We start from the raw sequence: 19,413 nt of genomic DNA on the forward strand, positions 1-19,413 counted from the left end.
GTTCTGAAACTATTTTTTTCATGGCACTTGTTGATAGTTTCTTTCAAGGCCATGAAAATTTTGCATCACCACTGTTTTATTTTTCAGATGTACACCATCCTCGTATCTCAGGAAAGAAAGGCCTGCTAGGCTCCTCAAGGAAGAGTGGCAGTGTGGATTCTGAACTTCAGCTTTTAGGAACCAACCAGCAGCTTGAAAAATGTAAATATTTTCTGCGTTCCAAGTTTAAGTTCAAGTTTAAATGTATTGCCATTTGTATGTAGGGAAAATAGTTCTCATCCACTCAGTAGTGACATTAGTATAATACAAGAAAAAAAGGAAAAAAAATAAACAACATACAGTACATTAAATACATACTTGAGCACAAACCAAATGAGATGATGTGGTATTGTAGAATACTGTTAGCCATGCTAGTTACAGTACATCTGGAAAATATTCACAGCACATCACTTTTTCCACATTTTGTTATGTTACAGCCTTATTCTAAAATGGATTAAATTCATTTTTTTTCTCAGAATTCTACACACAACACCCCATAATAACAATGTGAAAAAAGTTTACGTGAGGTTTTGGCAAATTTATTAAAAATAAAAAAACTGAGAAATCACATTTACATAAGTATTCACAGCCTTTGCTCAATACTTTGTCGATGCACCTTTGGCAGCAATTACAGCCTCAAGTCTTTTTGAATACGATCCTCACATTTTTTCTGGATAAGGTCACGAACATTAGATCCCAGATCTCCATTTCTTCTTCTGGCTCTGTTGATCTAGCCGCTCCTGCACATGGCTCCCTCACCAGCTTTGAACCCATTTCGCTCCCCCATCTGGAAAAAAACCGTTGCCTCAATGAAGCCTTCGGGCTCTCCGGACGATGTGGTGCCATCCAGACTGCTGAAAGATGTGTTTCCTGCGATTCGATACGATGTTCTAAAGATCATAACTAGTAGTCTATCCTCGGCTATAGTTCCTTGTGCTTTCAAACACGCAGTTGTACATCCAATCTTGAAAAAACCTGATCTTGACCCTGCCGTTCTCTCTAATCTTCATCCAATCTCCAAACTACCTTTCTTGTCAAAAATACTCGAAAAAGTAGTTTATGAGCAATTAACTCATCACCTACAGGACCATCAGGTAATGGACCTTTTTCAGTCAGGCTTTAGGCCCAAACACAGCACAGAAACCGCGCATTTACGTGTCCTAAATTACGTCCTTTTAGCATTGGACTCAGGACTCCACGTGATTATGGTTCTTCGCGACTTATCTGCTGCCTTCGACACAATCGACCACGACATCATGATCTCCCGACTCGAATTCTGGGCTGGTGTATCTGGCTTAGCCCTCGAATGGTTCAGGTCCTATTTCTGCAACAGAACTCTTAGAGTCATGCTAGACGATTTTTCATCTGAATCAGTCCCACTCCCATGTGGGGTCCCTCAGGGTTCCATTTTAGGGCCGCTAATTTTTTCAATTTATATCCTGCCTTTAGGTGCAATTTTTAGAAAACATGCAATTTCATTTCACCTATATGCTGACGACTGCCAAATTTATTTTTCCCTCAAGCCAACTGACTCCACCAAACCTCTCCTCGACTGTCTATCTGACATTAAGGACTGTTTGGCTGTAAACTTTCTTCACCTGAACGATTCAAAAACCGAGGTCATTTTAGTCCCAACTGCAAACAGACTCCACCCCTTGGCCTCGACTCTCTTCCCATTCCAGTAACTTCTTCTGTCTCCAATCTTGGAATCAAAATGGATACGGTCCTGAAAATGGATGCTCAAGTCAACAGCACAGTAAAATCCTGCTTTTTCCATCATAGGCGAATCGCCAAACTCAAGCCTCTTCTGTCTAACCACCTCCTGGAATCAGTAATTCATGCATTCATTACGTCCCGGCTTGACTACTCTAATTCCTGCCTATATGGTATCAGTAAAGCCACTCTTTCTAGACTCCAACTGGCTCAAAATGCAGCTGCAAGGCTTCTAACTGGAAGCAACAGAAGCCAACACATTACACCAATTTTAAAAACCCTACACTGGCTGCCGGTTAGATTCAAAATTGATTTTAAGATACTCCTCTTAACCTATAAGGCACTAAACGGTCTAGCCCCCGCATATGTGAGTGTCTTGCTCCATCCTCAAAATCCTCTTCGTGTTCTTAGATCCGCAGATCAGTTGCTCCTAACTGTTCCCAAGGCACGTTTTAAAGCTTGTGGTGAAAGGGCTTTTTCCGTCTGTGCACCCAGGCTCTGGAACTCCCTACCCTTAGTGGTTAGAAAAGCCACCTCAGTCGCCTCATTTAAATCACGCCTAATAACACACTTCTTCACATTGGCTTTTACTTCTTAACCTGTCTCATTTCCACTTGTTTCTTCCTATTTCCCTATTTTATTGGGTCCTCTGGCCTGTTTTTAGTATCTCTGTTTTAATTTATCTCTTAATGTTTGTGTTTAATATTTTGTTTTTAGTCTTGCTTCTTTTAACTGTACAGCGCTTCGGTCAGTTGTAATGCTGTGTTTTTAAGCGCTCAACAAATAAAAATGGTATGGTACGATGCCACAAGCTTGGCACACCTATCCTTGGCCAGTTTCGCCCATTCCTCTTTGCAGCACCTCTCAAGCTCCATCAGGTTGGATGGGAAGCATCAGTGCACAGCCATTTTAAGATCTCTCCAGAGATGTTCAATTGGATTCAAGTCTGGGCTCTGGCTGGGCCACTCAAGGACATTCACAGAGTTGTCCTGAAGCCACTCCTTTGATATCTTGGCTGTGTGCTTAGGGTCGTTGTCCTGCTGAAAGATGAACCGTCGCCCCAGTCTGAGGTCAAGAGCGCTCTGGAGCAGGTTTTCATCCAGGATGTCTCTGTACATTGCTGCAGTGATCTTTCCTTTTATCCTGATTAGTCTCCCTGTTCCTGCCGGAGAAAAACATCCCCACAGCATGATGCTGCCACCACCATGCTTCACTGTAGGGATGGCATTGGCCTGGTGATGAGTGGTGCCTGGTTTCCTCCAAATGTGACACTTGGCATTCACACCAAAGAGTTCAATCTTTGTCTCATCAGACCAGAGAATTTTGTTTCTCATGGTCTGAGAGTCCTTCAGGTGCCTTTTGGCAATCTCCAGGCGGGCTGCCATGTGCCTTTTACTAATTAGTGGCTTCCGTCTGGCCACTCTACCATACAGGCCTGATTGGTGGATTGCTGCAGAGATGGTTGTCCTTCTAGAAGGTTATCCTCTATCCACAGAGGACCTCTGGAGCTCTGACAGAGTGACCTTTGAGTTCTTGGTCACCTCCCTGACTAAGGCCCTTCTCCCCAGATCGTGCAGTTTAGATGGCCAGCCAGCTCTAGGAAGAGTCCTGGTAGTTTCGAACTTCTTCCACTTACAGATGATGGAGGCCACTGTGCTCATTGGGACTTCAAAGCAGCAGAAATCTTTCTGTAACCTTCCCCAGATTTGTCCCTCGAGACAATCCTGTCTTGGAGGTCTACAGACAATTCCTTTAACTTCATGCTTGGTTTGTGCTCTGACATGAACTGTCAACAGTGGGACCTTATATAGACAGGTGTGTGCCTTTCCAAATCATGTCCAATCAACTGAATTTACCACAGGTGGACTCCAATTAAGCTGCAGAAACGTCTCAAGGATAATCAGGGGAAAAAGGATGCACCTGAGCTTAATTGTGAACTTCATGGCAAAGGCTGTGAATACTTATGCACATGTGCTGTCTCAATTTTTTTATTTTTAATAAATTTGCAAAAATCTCAAGTAAAATTTTTTCATGTTGTCATTATGGGGTGTTGTGTGTAGAATTCTGAGGAAAAAAATTAATTTAATCCATTTTGGAATAAGGCTGTAACATAACAAAATGTAGACAAAGTGATGCCCTGTGAATACTTTCCGGATGCACTGTATCTGTAGTCAGTTCTGAATAAGTCAGACAGTGTCACCAGCAAAGTGCCCCATACATCATTACACCTCCTGTCCCAAGCTTCACAGTGGGATGCATACATGCAGACATCATCTTACTGTATTCACTTTTGTTCTGTCCCACAAAGGTACAGCAACTGGAACAAAAAATCCCAAATTTGGACTCATCAGACCAAAGGACAGATGTCAAATAGTCTGATGTCTACTGTCCACATTTCTTAGTCCAATCAAGTTTCCTTCAATAGTGGTTTCTCTGCATCAAGTATCATGAAGGCCTGTTTTATGTAGTCTGTTTTGCGCTGTTAAAGCAGTTAAGATGGGACTGCTGCATTAGGCTATATTCTGACCTACAGTTATTTTGTGATTCCGCAGGCTGGTGATTCTGATTAGCTTGTTCTTTGTAGCAGAGATAACTCTTGATCTGCCTTTCCTGTTGTTGTCCTCTTGAGAGCCAGTTTAGTCTTGGCACGTAATAGTTTTTAAAAACTGCACGAGAAGAACCTTTCTAAGTTATAAAAATTTCCAGAATGAGTAGTCAATGTTTCTTAAAAATAATTATGGGCCGTCCTTACTTTTTGCCAAGTTTAAATGTTCTCATTAATGTATTTGGAGTACTACAACCAAATAAAATGGGCTCCTACCAAATACAGTAGGTGCATTTTTATTATACCCATGCTGCCTTGTCAAACCACAATTAATTGGCTTGCACTCCTTAACAAAAATTCTAGAAATGAATTTCTAAAGCGGCATACATTACATGTCAATTAGGATGACATAATGATTGTGGTTTAAGAATTTCACACCTCTTTTAGTAAATTTCTAAATGAAAACATTTCAAATTTTTTTTGTATTTAAAAATTAGATTTTGGAAAGAAATCCATAATTAGGTAATAACTTTATTTGTGTCAGAAACAGTTTTCAGGTATTTGCATATAAGCTTTTAGATGAACACATCTTTAAAATTATAAAAACCATATATTCAGCCATGTGAATCAAAACTTTTGACTAGAACCATATATCTCTCTATTATAAAAAAAATCTTGTAAGGGAGACTAGGGAGATGAGACGTGATCTTTTCGGAAGATAATTTGACATCCCGCGAGAGACACTTTAACGTCCTGCGAGACAAGGCAGTGAGGCAACATTTAAAACAAGTTCACGAACATCTAACCTAGCAGTTGTTGGAATGCTTTTGGCAGACAGACATCATGGGCTCCCAGCTCTTAAAACAACTACAAGCGACAAGCAGAACACGCAGCTGGCCAGCAGCAGCAAGCCAGCTGATGATCTGACTGCTACTCCTTAGCATGTTTTCAGCCAATCTCCCCACCCCCCATTAACAACGTGAGTGGTAGAGACGCAAAGTGGCAAAAAGGACAGGTGCTGTACAGGCTTTTAAATGATCAACACACAATGTGACAAGCAGAATACGCAGCTCACCAGCAGCAGCATCAAGCCAGCAGATGATCCAACCGCTTCTCATTAGCATGCGTTCAACCCCCCACCCCTCCCCATCACAATGCGAGCAGTGTTATATGTCCTGTGAGAAAGAGATTTAACCACGCCCAGGACCGAAAATAAAGGACAAGTACAGTATTGTTTTTACATAAGTTTTAAAGTAAAAGTGAAAATAATACATATGTAACAATTCCCATGAAAATAACAATCTCTTAAAATTGTATATCCAGTAAACCAAACCCGGGGTGGGCGAGCAAAGCGAGCAGGGATCAGAGCCCCTAGTACAAGAAAATTTTGCAGTGTTCAGTATGAATAGTTATTTAGAAACCTTATAACCTGTAGATAAAAAATATTCTTGAAATAACTGACGCAAGTGCCAATGGGCCTATATCATTTGTCAGAGTGGGGTGTTGTGATCTGTTTTTATTGTTACTTTTTTGCATGTTTTCCTGAACTCTTTTTGTGACAGTTTAGAATATTTTTGGTTTACATTTATACTAGGTTTCTATTTTAAGATAGAAAGTTAAGTTATAAATAGTGTCTTTTCCTAATGCCATCTTGTTTTTCTTGCTGTTTTTACCACACTCTGCAGTGCTTTCTAGTCATGAGCTAAGCAGGTGCTTCACCAAGTTGTCATGCAGCCAGTGACTCCATTTTGTACCTGTAGATGTTGGCAAGTGCGGATAGAGACATCTGGGCTTTTTCCAGACATCTAAAGAGATAAAGGCATAGTTGTGCCTTCATGGCTGAAGTCTACTTCAGACATGTAGTGATTAAGACTCTGGGAAGTTTAAAGCTAGTGATTCTGTCAGCTGCATCCCTTCTGATGCTGATAAAAGTACTGACCCCTTGCTTCTTGAATTCTATGACCAGCTCATTTGTTTTCATGACAATAAGTGAATTATTGTCCTAATATGAAAGACAGAGATTGTTGTCCTAATACTTCTGTCAGAATGGAGCTGTCTTACCTGTAAGACATCATATTATCATTGATGTTCAGGTCTATAATGGTTGTATCATCAGAAATTTTAAATAAGGTTTTGGAGCTCTTTTACTTTGATCTCTCCATAATTTGTTCTTGCCAGTTAATAAAGCATTTCTTCTCCCAGTCTCAATGCATAATCATAAAAAAGATATTTATTATTTTAGTTTTCCTTGGTGAAACTCGTTACAACCTTTGCATACACCTTCAGGACTAAACAATGTTCCTGGTTCCTTATGCTATATTCTCTGCTTGTAAGCTGGAAGCAGGATTACTGAGAGGTGGTCTGATTGTCAGAGTTTAATGAAGGGTAACTGGCAAGTGTGTCTTTTGTTGTAATGTAACATTGGCTTAGAATAATAGCAGCCCCAGTAACGCAGGTGAAATGCTGAGGATTTTGAGGGTATATCCTTAAATTTGATTTGTTCAAAGTCACCATCAAAAATAAGAAATCAACAGAGTGCAGGTGTTTATATTTCATAATGATATATAGATCATGTAGTGTATTCCTGTGGTTTGCTTGCCAAGGGATGTAGACCGCAATCAGAAAAAACACTGGAGAACTTTCTCATGTGATAAAACAGACTACACATAATCATTAAATGCTCCTGATCTATAGAACAGTTTTTGAGACAAATGTAACATCCATGCACCACATATCGATTACCATAGAAAAAACAAAACCACCTCTGCTTTTACCTGATGATTCAATCTAATTTATATACTTGAGACAAAAAACATCTAGCAGTATTGATGGTTAGCTGTGCTTCTGCGAAAAATGTTTCTGACATCTTTTCTTGAAGATTGTCTTCTTTTGATGTCAACTAGTTTGTTATACAGTGACTGAATACTGAAACAAAATAACAGGGCAGATGAAGATGATTACTTACATTATTATGTCCTGACCTGGATAACACCCCTTTGTTGCCATTTCCTAGTTCTCATTATCAAGTTGATCTTCATTGAGTCATGCTGGTAGTGATGATTGAACACAACAGCTCCAGTTTTAACACGCTAAATGCTGAACCCTAAATACTTGTTCCGGTGTGCAAAACAGTTTGGTATCATATGCACGAACCATGGTAATTTACTGCACAAACATCGGAAGCAAGATTATATTAAAAAATGCAATCGTTTCTTGAGAGCAACATGTCAGCATTACATGAAATTTGAAGAAGTATTGCCCAACACTGTTTTATAGTTGTAATTCAATAGTTTATTGTTACACTATTTTACCATTTGTCTGCCTTGATACATATTGCCTGGCCAGTTACTGTATGCATATCTCTGTAGAAAACCAAGCTAGGAGTTTATTTAGATTATGAAGATTATGGTGGCTGTATTTGGTTGGCCACTGACCTAGTAACTGCATCTGCATCTCAGACTGCTTGTTGTAGATCACTTCTTTTAAACTACACACTACAACTATGTTATAGAATATGCACAGTTACCTTCCAAGTAGACCAATATGCATTCCCAGTGCATTCCTTCAACATGTAATGATTAAACTTTTAATCTTTATTTTTTCATATTGTCCTCCTTTTTTACTTCTGTGGAACATAATAGATGCCAAATGCCAAAATGTTGCATTTCCAACTTCTTTTTTTAGTATTGACTTCATAATGGCGCCCTCTTCATTTAAAAAAAAAAATGATGAAGACTCTGGGAAGTTTAAAGCTAGTGAGTAAAGCAGAGAATTATTTTGACTGACTTGTGAAATATTATTAGCTCCTTGGATTTTAATATGTATGCATTTAAAGCAGTTGATTTTGCTTGCAAATAATTCAACAAGTTTTTTTTTTCCTTTTTGCAAACCAGCTTCCCTACATGGTAGTCTGAACTTTGTGACTAAGCAACCACGGACCTTCTACAATCATGCAAATGTGGAACGAACATTTTCCTTTCCTACGTCTGGCAGCGGCTATGGTGTTGCTCTTCTGCCGTCCTATCCTCTCTCCTCAGCAGGAGGTGGATCTTTGAATTCAGCATCACCAGCTGTTGGCCGCCCTGTCGCAAAGGTTGCAGAACAGTGTGTCAGTCTACCCAGCACCTCCCCCGGCAAGCAAGAGAACATTGCAAAATCTGGCACACCACGAAGACTGCCAAATTGCAAGGCAGAAGGCCCATCTGGTAAGAATGATTGCCGTTTATTAAGCAAGGGTATTTAATTTTTTATATCCTACCCATACTATGATAAAAACTGTTATCAGTGACTATATTTGTTTGTTTTAATTTTCAACTGTAATGAGTCATATATTTTCATGTTTGTTTTACTTTGTCAGACAGAATGTTTAGCTTCTTAAAGCCATCAAGCTGGCAAACATTGTTTAATTGTTTAAAACTCAAGAAATGTATCTGTGATAACACATAGATAGATAGATACTTTATTAATCCCAAGGGGAAATTCACATAATCGAGCAGCAGTATACTGATACAAAAAAAACAATATTAAATTAAAGAGTAATAAAAATGCATGTAAAACGGACAATAACTTTGAATAATATTAACATTTACCCCCCTGGGTGGAATTGAAGAGTCACATAGTGTGGGGGAGGAACGATCTCCTCAGTCTATCAGTGGAGCAGGATGGTGACAGCAGTCTGTCTCTGAAGCTGCTCCTCTGTCTGGAGATGACACTGTTCAGTGGATGCAGTGGATTCTCCATGATTAACAGGAGCCTGCTCAGCGCCCGTCGCTCTGCCACAGATGTCAAACTGTCCAGCTTCATGCCTACAATAGAGCCTGCCTTCCTAACAAGTTTGTCCAGGTGTGAGAACAACAACAACAACAACAACATTTATTTATATAGCACATTTTCATACAAACAGTAGCTCAAAGTGCTTTACATATTAAAGAATAGAAAAATGAAAGACAATTATAAAACAAAATAAATCAACATTAATTAACATCGAATAAGAGTAAGGTTCAATGGCCAGGGGGGACAGAAAAAACAAAAAAACTCCAGACGGCTGGAGAAAAATAAAATCTGTAGGGATTCCAGACCATGAGACCGCCCAGTCCCCTCTGGACATTCTACCTAACATAAATGAAACAGTCCTCTTTGGATTTAGGGTTCTCACGGAAGGGCTTGATGATGATGATGATGATGGTCACGTAGACTTCTGCCTTTTAATCCGTCCATCATTGTTAGAGCATCATGAAGCTTTGAGTAGGTGGTGGTGGCGCAGGCCACCACCACAAAGAAACCAGAAAAAGAAACAGAAAAGAGAGTAGGGGTAGTGTGAGGTGTCCTTCATCTTTATGCTGCCTCTCCAGCACACCACCGCGTAGAAGAGGGTGCTCGCCACAATAGTCTGATAGAACATCTGCAGCATCTTATTGCAGATGTTGAAGGACGCCAACCTTCTAAGGAAGTATAGTCGGCTCTGACCTTTCTTACACAGTGCATCAGTATTGGCAGTCCGGTCCAATTTATCATCCAGCTGCACTCCCAAGTATTTATAGGTTTGCATAGTTTGTTAGAAAAATATTCTAATCATTTGACACTTTAATAAAGTTTGTAAGCATCATGTAGATTAGGATTATATGCCCAATTAAATTATTTAATACATTCCAGAAATCTATTTACCAGTACACAAAATATCAAAGAACATATTAATGTTACTGTTTAGGGTAAAAGTAAAAAAAAAAGGAAATAGCGTGTTGGCACACCTGGCTACCTATCTGCCCTCTGATGAATGGTTGTTTTAATAAAGAATTTTGATAACAAAACATAGGTTAATGCAGCCCGCTGCTGTCACAAATCTTACAGACTAGAACAGGTGTATTTAATAAAAAAAACAGCTGCTTGTATACTGTTTCACTGGAAAAAAAACTGGGAACTACTACTTTTAAAGAGAAATAACATTGAAACAGTTTTTTACATAGAGTTTTAGATACATTTAGCTTTTTTTGTCAGGGGCTTCAGATCAGACAGACCCCATACCTTTGCACTGTGCAAACAATTCACTTGTGACTATACTTGACTGCAGGAGGCTGTGAATTTATTAAACAAAATTCTTTATTTACATACCTGTTCATCAGATGGCATATACTGTATGATAACCAAACACTCTACCATATTTTATTTTTTTCCCTTTTTCATTCAGTTACCTTAAACAGTACTGTTATGGTTCTCTTTAACTTAATGTAATAAGAAATGGATTTCTTGCATTTTTAAAATAATGCTTCACATAATCTTAACCTGCATGGTGTTTGCAAATGTCTGCCACCAGAGGAGCCACAAACTGAAATCAGAGAAGCCTGTGAGAAGAAGGGGATTGCTAAAGGAATTACAATCACTAAAGGCAAAGTGTTTACAAGATTGTTTCATTTATTTAGAAATCTATTTAGACAATGTTATGAGAGTCTGACATGCCAACTGATTATAGTAAAAATTAATTTCTATCCCATTACTGTTCTGTAACTACACCTACAATTTTGTGTTGCATTGCTCTTAAATTGCCTGACCAAGGCCATCTTATCTTTCCATTATAAAGTGCAGTGGGGAATCGTGTATTGGTTAATGCATCTCCCTGCTGTCACCAATCAGCTGCTGGGACTTTTTAATTCTCTTTTCAGGTTTTATCCACTGCCGTTACATTGCAGAAATGTAACACCGTAGCTCCATCTGTTCAATAGGGGCACTGAACATTCCCTCTAGTGGTGGTCTAGTGACACTGCCAATAGCGTCATATGAATACATTATGTATGGCCCAACTCTTGTCCTTTACAGTTTTTAACTGAAGCTGCTATCTCCACTGGACCTTCTGTCACAAAGAATTTTAATTGCAAAAAAATATCACAATGTGCATGTGATTATTTTTATTTTTAAAGAAAGGTGGAAAATGCAGCTTTGCTGGCAGAGTGACAGGGTAGATAATTTAAAAATCCTGCAGGAAATGAGAATATACAGTATACATTTTCTGTAATTCCTTCATTTGTCATGATTCTTTGCTATGTGAATGATGCAATATGAAATAGCACAACTACTGCTTCTAAACCTATTTGCACATGGAGAGATTATCCTGATAGTGAAATAACATTGGAAAATAAAATAATATTGAAACACTTTTATTTATACAATATGCTTGTTGACAATGATTTGCCATTAGAGAAAGTTGGTTCCTGACTTTTTTATATACTGACTATGTTTTGTTAGGAAATGTCTGGTTTTACAAAAATGCTGCATCCCATCCTGCTACTTTGTAGTTGTGTGTGTGTATGTACATTTTCTTCTTAGTACTCATGCACTGTCATATGTCCAACCAAAGATGTTTAGAGAGGGTAAGATCATGTCTCCAGAACAAATCATTCAGTCACACTGCTGATATTAAATGACTTCCTGTCACTGAGACTAGAGTAAGTGGATATGGCACTTAATTTTTTGGTGCTAACTTATTTTATAAATGCATAAAATTTGTTAAAAACCACTAAAAAACGCTATAACTCTGAATGATAATGGATGTACAGGTATTTTCTAATTGCTTTTACATTCACTTTGACTATTCATTATTTTTTAAATAATTTATTTTTGTATTTTCCAGCTGAAGGTATACAAGATAAACACTCCCCAGTACCTTTAATGCCTGCACTAGTCAGATCACCTTCACATCGTGGTCTTGGAGTCACCAAGCCAGTTCCTCCCATACCTCGAAAATCAAGTCCCTTCCAAGACTGGACAGAAGGAGCAATTGGTGGAGACTCTAGGAAGATGGTTTTGAATCAAGACATTGGGGGTGTGTGGGAGAGTAGTTCAGACAAACCAAGCAGCAAAACATTTGAACTAAACCTGTCTGAACTTCACCTGAAAGACGAGGATCTTGACCACGAGGAGGTCAGTTCACTGCAGTGCATCGCATCAGCTTATGTCTCTATATACAAGTTTCTTTGATAAAAATTCTTTCAGTTTCAGTTTGCCAAATGGGTATATTGCAGACCTTGTGCTGTCAATTCTTAATGCCAGAGAGTTGTTTTATATCATCTTGGGTAGCAATTGTGGCATGAGGTCTAAGATGACTACTAGACAGAGGGTATGTCAAACCTGGTGACCAAAGTTACTGATCTCATTGCCTGAGTATGTTACAAATAGAAATCTCTGGTGGTGATGTTAAATCGCTTGACCATGATGACTTTCTAGCACAGTTTCACACTTCCAAAGAAGGCATAAATTGATTTACATCAATAATTGTCTTTTTCTCTTAAAGGAAAATGCCTGGGATGAAAATCAGTGGTCACTATAGAAAAGTTGTGGCCCTACAAGACTCATGTTGAGAGCCTTTGATGTAAACCTGTCCTTTTACTCAACAATGATAACTAGTGACTAAAAGGAAAGCCTTAAATCGGTATCACTTTAGATTAGGTGTTCCTAATTATGCTGTACTTACCATGTAATTACCTGTATAATTACAATGTAAGTAGATGTTATTACAGTACCTTGTATTTACTGTGTAACACAATGTATTGCTGTGGTTAAGCACTCAATTATAATTATTATTCCACAATTTATATATATACATACTTGTAAAAACTGTGGAATAACAATTACAACTGAGTACCTAATTATACCGTTATATTGTATTACATAGTTAAGTACAAGGTGATAACACCTAGGTACTCTGTAATTATACAGTTAATTGCATAATCTTAAATCTTCTGCAAAAACAAACATGACATGAAAAATGTTGTGGATTTAATTATTAATACATTCTTAAAGTGGCAGCTCAGATAAAACAGTTTGGGTCATTCTTGTCTTGTAGTTTCAAAAATGAATACAATATCATAACTGAAGCAATGACTTGTTCTGAAATAAAACATCTGTTTCTTTTAGATGATTAGTTCCCTCCGGTCTGTTCGCAATAGTGCAGCCAAGAAAAGGGCAAAAATGAGTGGAAGTGTTTCAGACCCTGACAGCCCAGATTCAGCATTTAAGTCAGAGCTGACTTTGGACTCTCCTTGTCGTACTTCATCACCTTTCACCAGCCCTGTCAGCGAAAGTGGTGTTTACAGCCTGCAGGACTCTCTCATCTCTCCATCAGCAACTACTCCACGCAGTAGAAGGACTGGGTGGGTATATTCTTTAGGCCTAACTATAGGATACTAATGAAAGTCTTTTTAAGTCTTCTTCAAATTAAGCAAGTAAAACTGTTGAGATTGGGAAGGTAATATGCGTATTTATTTAATAAATATTTTGCCTATTAAGTGTTTGACACCCCGTAACCCACAACTTGAAAAGCAGATGGAAAGTTGGACAGATGGAAGAGGGTTAAATGTTAAAATCTTGTTTCCATGGACCCAATGTTTTATTATTGGAATTTTGGTGATAGTAATGAAGTTACAATGACTATATTGACATGAGTAATCCTAGCGTGCTTATAGCTTGAAAGGGTACTTTCCCAAAGGTATCTAGATTTCATATACCGTACTTTGTAAATTACTTCTCTCTCTCTGTATAATTGACTTAATTATGTTGATCTTATGGTTAAAGTGATTAAGTGAGCAAGTGAGTTTTGTTCAGTGTGTGTTCCAGTACTGTGTTTCCATTTTACATATTCATGTCAGTAACCATCAGGTTTCGTGATATATGAAATATACTATGTATAAAAATTACTGAAATGTCCCATTTTAATTATATTTGATATGCATAAAGTTGTTCAGTTTTGCATGGTATCATAAAGCTACCACAGGCACATCCTAAGAACCTGAAAACTTGCAAATGAGTGCTTTTGTATTATTGTTAATGACCAATCCTTTGTTTCTTTCCCTGTATATAAGGTGCATTTGATAATTACAATAAAGTAAATTGAAGTATTAACATTCACAACTCTGCTTAATCCAATTCAAGATCACACATGGCTAAAACCTTTCCTGGCAGCATCGAGGACAGTTTACGTACTGCACAAGATGCTGCTTCATTGGAGGGCAAGTTCATGCATGCATCCACACTCACATCAGGCTAATTTAGAATTGCAAAAACACCTTACACACTTTCCTTTGGGAATATTAAAGGAAAATAGCAGGATCTAGAAAACAAACCTATGCAGGCAGCAAGAGAATGTTCAAACTCCACACAGACGATGGCTGGTCACAGGATTCAAACCCAGCATGCTATATCCATTAACCAGCAGTGCTGACCATTGTGCCATCATGCCGCCCAAGTGAAAGAGTTTGTTTCAGCTAATTTATTCAAGATTCATGAAATTTGATTATTTTATTTTTTTCTACTGACATGAAAGCATGGAAATTTCATACGAAATACAGCATTGGTTTAATGGGATACAGTATCCACGGCAGCATTGATCAAATTTTTTTTTTATTCATACCAAGCAACAACACAAAATTACAAAAGCAACTTTTATGGAGCTGAACAAAGCGTAATTTTCAAGTTTTTAAAGCATATTACTTAGGACTATAAATCCCCTACAGATTACCAATATATTTTAATAACCAAAAGATACAGTAAAGTTACAAAAACAAACTTGAATGTTCTTTAGCTTCTCTTTTAAAATCTTTTTGGATAGTTGACATCTGATTAGGAACATCAGTAATCCTAGCTGAGTAACTCCAAGTGACCTAAATTGGAAAATCCAATAGGGCAGTGCCTGAGCATTAAAGGGGCTTCCAGTGAGAGGCTAAAAGTGGTCTTGCATCAACATAGGCCAACAATAATAATTGTTTCTGGGAGAAATTAAGAATGAGTGCATTAGGGAATCAATAAAATAAATATCAGATGGAAGCAGGAAGCATTGCATTTATTGGTATTAAACAAGGGCTAAGGAAACATCTTTGTAAAAGGAGACCATTGGTGGGCAATGCCAAAACATGTGCATAAAGTTCCTATCTCTCCTTTGGAACACACATTGAATGGTGGGTTTGGAGAGGTCTTCATACTGAATGATTTCCACAATGTTTGTAGCCAGTAAATCTGTGTTAATTATTGACAAGTGAAATGTTAAAATATGTGTTAAAAGCTTTTGATTACGTAAAAATGTAAACAGGTGATGCAGCAACAAATTCCATCAGTACTCAGCTTAGTGATTGAGCCTAAATATGAGGATCTTGGACCATGTTATACATAAGAAAGGTACATAATAAAGGCAAATGCTAGAAAAAAATAATAATTTCAGATCAGATATTGAATTCACATGACTGTAGATTTTGGAAATGGGCTTAGTTTTCCTGGGGCTCTGGGTTTCTCCTGTCATATATCAAAAGTTACAGAGAAGATAACTTTGGGGAAACATAAACATTTTCTTTTCTTAGCAGTTGCTACAGTGGCCTCGCATTGTCATTTTAATTGTAATTAACCTCTACCTTGCACATCCCTTGTGACTAGCTTTTATGTTCTAGACTGGTTTATATGCAATCAGTTGAGAGCAGATATGAAATATGTTGGAAGTCTTGTTTATAGCAGAGTAAAAAGACTTTCATAAACTGTTGAACTAAGAATAGATAAAACCGGTCCTTGTGTACATAGATGATAAACACCCACAAGCAGCTCAGTAATAGGGACTGATATAAAAAAAGTTATTGTTATTCTTGTACAGGCCAACCGGAGAGGAAGCACAGTGTTTAATTCAATATTAATTGATTATAGGTAATTACTAAAATCATCTCCTTAAGTATGTGGACTAGGTTTCCAAAATAATACATTGCAGTTGACAAATTGGTGATTTTTCTTTTTTCTTTCAGAAGATTATTTAGGTAAAAGGCATTTACTGGCACCTGTAGAAATGTTAGTTTTGGGTGCAGAAATTGTTTTGAATTCTGCTGTTGTTTTTTTCTCACATTAAATCAGGGGCTTGGACAAAATCATGCATGATTAAGTGTTATGTTATAATCATTTTGGCATGAAAATGTAATAATGTATTCCTTACTGCTGTGGACCACCAGGGTTGTGTATAGCTGCCATAACCTGACACAGACAGGCACAGACACTAGTGCAGCACACAACAAACCTTTATTTACAGAGTGGAGATGCTTTTTTCGCACCCTAGAGCACAGCACAGCGCACTAAAGTGCATGGTTCACAGTCTCTTTCTCTCTTTCTCTCAACTCCACTCCTCCCTCAAGCTTCATCCGCTTCCTCCAGTCTCTGGCTGTCTGAGTAGTGGTCCCTAGCTCCTTTTATAAGGCACCAGGAGGTACTCCAGGTGCTTCTTGACCTACTTCTGGCAGTACTTCTGGGTGTGGCAGAAGTGCTGCAAACAAGGGCTCGGCAGTTCTCTAGGTGCCCCTTGGTGGTGGTCACGGGCCCCGTCAGGGTTGAACTTTCATGCTCCAGACCTGTGGCACTGCTGCATGCCAGTAGGGCTGCCCTCTAGGGGAAATAATGGTATGGATTTGTTTTAATTTTCTCCTTTGCTGTCTTTTTCCCCCTAACTCCTGTATTCTGTCTCACCCCCTTATCAATAAACCCTATAAGTTCAGACTATTCATTGTCTAAGGTGTACTGAGTAAAGAGATAGATATATAAAATGTTATTTTTCGAATTATTAAATGTCAGTGAATCTCCCTGCTATAAGATTTGTTATACATATTCAAGGTGTGTAATATCATATCAATTTTGAAGATGCAGAACTTCTCAATTTTATTTTCAATTTGGTGTATTTGTTATGCTTTTTTCAGGTCTGGCCGCAATTCTCCTTTGACTCCAAGAATGCATGTACCAAGAGTTTCCTCTGGACAAGCTAAATCTTCCCATGCCATGGACTACACTCCAATCCAAGGTAACACATGTAAAAATTCTCTCCAGCAAGCCCACTTAATAAAAATCAGATTAAGAAATGTATATTTTGTCAATTTCATTTTAAGTACAAGTATAAATAGTAACACGGATCAAATATGAATGCCATCTTACTTAGCCAGGTCTTCAAATAATTTAAAAATACATTATTGTATACAGTTTACAGTGCGAGATGTAACATTTTCTCCTTGAGGCCAAAATATGTGGAAAAATTGTTTTATTTGCAGTTTTAGTAATTCAGATGTATTGGACTTTCTGAATAGGAACATTGGTTCATTTGGCCTTTGTTTTTTTTCCTTACAGAACTTCCTATGCAATGTTATTTGTATTAGTAGGTTTTATAAATGAGTTTCTTTCCCTGGGTATGTACTATATAGATAGATAGATAGACATACACACACACTATGGTCTGAAACCACAGCAGAAATGACTAAAGAGGAGGAAAATTTTAAAATGAAAGAAAAGTAAAATTTTGACTTGACAGTCATAGTCATAGTTCTTGGCAGTTCTCCTTTTATACATTAACAATTACAATGCATGGGAACGTTGGAGGAACATACAGAATTTATTTCCATAGCAGTTGCAACACATTACTGTTTTAAAGTGTAAATAAACTCTACTTTTTACAACCCTGTGACTGGTATTCTATGTGCCCTTATCTGTTAATTTGACCCCAGAGTTGTGACTACTCCTTGTTCATTGCACTTCCATCCATCCATCCATTATCGAACCTGTTATATCCTAACTACAGGGTCACAGCTGGAGCCAATCCCAGCCAACACAGGGCGCAAGGCAGGAAACATACCCCGGGCAAGGCGCGTAGGCAAATGTAACAAATTAGAGATGCCTACTCAGAGACCTATTAGCAGCAGCAGAGAATACCATTTTATAAATGAAAATCAAACAATGTTAATATGAATTATTTAAATTTTTAACTGTTTAAAATGTCACCGATTTCCAAAATATGTAATAAAATTTCATAGGGCAAAACATTTACATTTAAATGCATTTTATTTTCAGGTGTTATTTCCCGAGATAAAGCAACTACAGACGTTAGCATTATTGGGCAGAGAATGGGCTATGCCAATGGATTAGTAGAGCAAGAAGATGGCAGACAAAGGGACTCCTCTCCTCCCTTTTCTAAAATGCATGTCACCAAAGAGCAGCAGAAAGCTGCAAAGCAAGCCAAGGGTGAGTGTGAGCATACACCACTTTCTTTGTTTCTCCTTAACTATAATGCTGTATACATCACTCAGAAGTTTTTTTGCCTTTCAGATTGTTTTATTCCACACTCCAAATTATGATGTGTTAAATCATTTGATGACTGGGAATTTTAATCAGTTCTGATTAGGAATGGTATTAGCCGTTTCTAATGAGGCATAATACCAAAGTAACAGGTTGCTTTGAAATATATAGAATGGTGCACTTTAAAAGCATTTTTTTAAATCTGTTGTTGCATTCTAACTGTAAACCTAAAACTAGTAATTAAATAACAGGAAAAGCAACAAATAAAGAGATTTGCTATTAAATTTAACGAATCACTGTTCTATGAAAAAACCCTCATTTGGTATTTTTATCTATATTCCTAATCATATTGTCATTGTGAAACTGTACATGGTAAAAGTAAAGTAAATACTCTCTTCAAGAAGGTTGATAGACACTGGCTGTGTGTCAGACAAGCATCTCGGGCAATGATCTATTGATAACACCTTATCTCATGGAATTAATTTGAAATAAGTGTAATATGTTTGATTTATAGGATACTTATGTCTTCTTTATACTAGCAATAAAATGGTCACATCCTTTATACTAGCATGATGAAAGCTACTGCAGAAGTAACTTAAGGATATTTCCAAAAAGGATTAAAAAAATATGTAAAACTGCGAGTGGTCCTGTTATTTTTAAAGCTTAACTAACACTTCAACTGTAAATGGCTGACTTCATGCTTCCCAAAACATTAAATTGCTGTGGACTACATTGTTGTTTTCCGTCATGTTCGATAATTATGATTTTATATATCTAGTATTTTCAGAACCTGTGCATGTCCAGTATGAGACTAGTGTGTTCTGTTTCTTGAATGCATCACCAGCCAAGGCTGGAAAGCTTTTTTATTTTCATACAGCAAGTTGTTTATAGGGTGAATCACAGATCTATGTGTTTAATGGAGTTTTTTTAAATTGTTTTTACATTAATATAAAAATATGTCATCTTGCCATCGTGGAAAAGTCTCTGAAACACAGTGCTCTGTTGGTGATCCAATGAATGTACCTCAGCAAACAATAACAAAAACATACTTA

General features: G+C 37.7%; 1 protein-coding gene across 1 annotated transcript in view; it reads left to right on the forward strand.

The window, feature by feature from the left end:
- LOC120518447 (TOG array regulator of axonemal microtubules protein 1) overlaps positions 1-19,413 on the forward strand; it is a 116,038-nt gene that overhangs the window by 60,354 nt on the left and 36,271 nt on the right. The window contains exons 3-8 of the mRNA XM_039741234.1: positions 88-201; positions 8,191-8,502; positions 11,919-12,208; positions 13,202-13,437; positions 16,999-17,099; positions 18,137-18,307. Of these exons, the coding sequence (XP_039597168.1) occupies positions 88-201; positions 8,191-8,502; positions 11,919-12,208; positions 13,202-13,437; positions 16,999-17,099; positions 18,137-18,307 (1,224 nt within the window). The remainder of the gene's footprint in view (positions 1-87; positions 202-8,190; positions 8,503-11,918; positions 12,209-13,201; positions 13,438-16,998; positions 17,100-18,136; positions 18,308-19,413) is intronic.

The sequence above is a fragment of the Polypterus senegalus genome, chromosome 18, assembly GCF_016835505.1.
Source record: "Polypterus senegalus isolate Bchr_013 chromosome 18, ASM1683550v1, whole genome shotgun sequence".
In the NCBI taxonomy this organism is placed as follows: Eukaryota; Metazoa; Chordata; class Cladistia; order Polypteriformes; family Polypteridae; genus Polypterus; species Polypterus senegalus.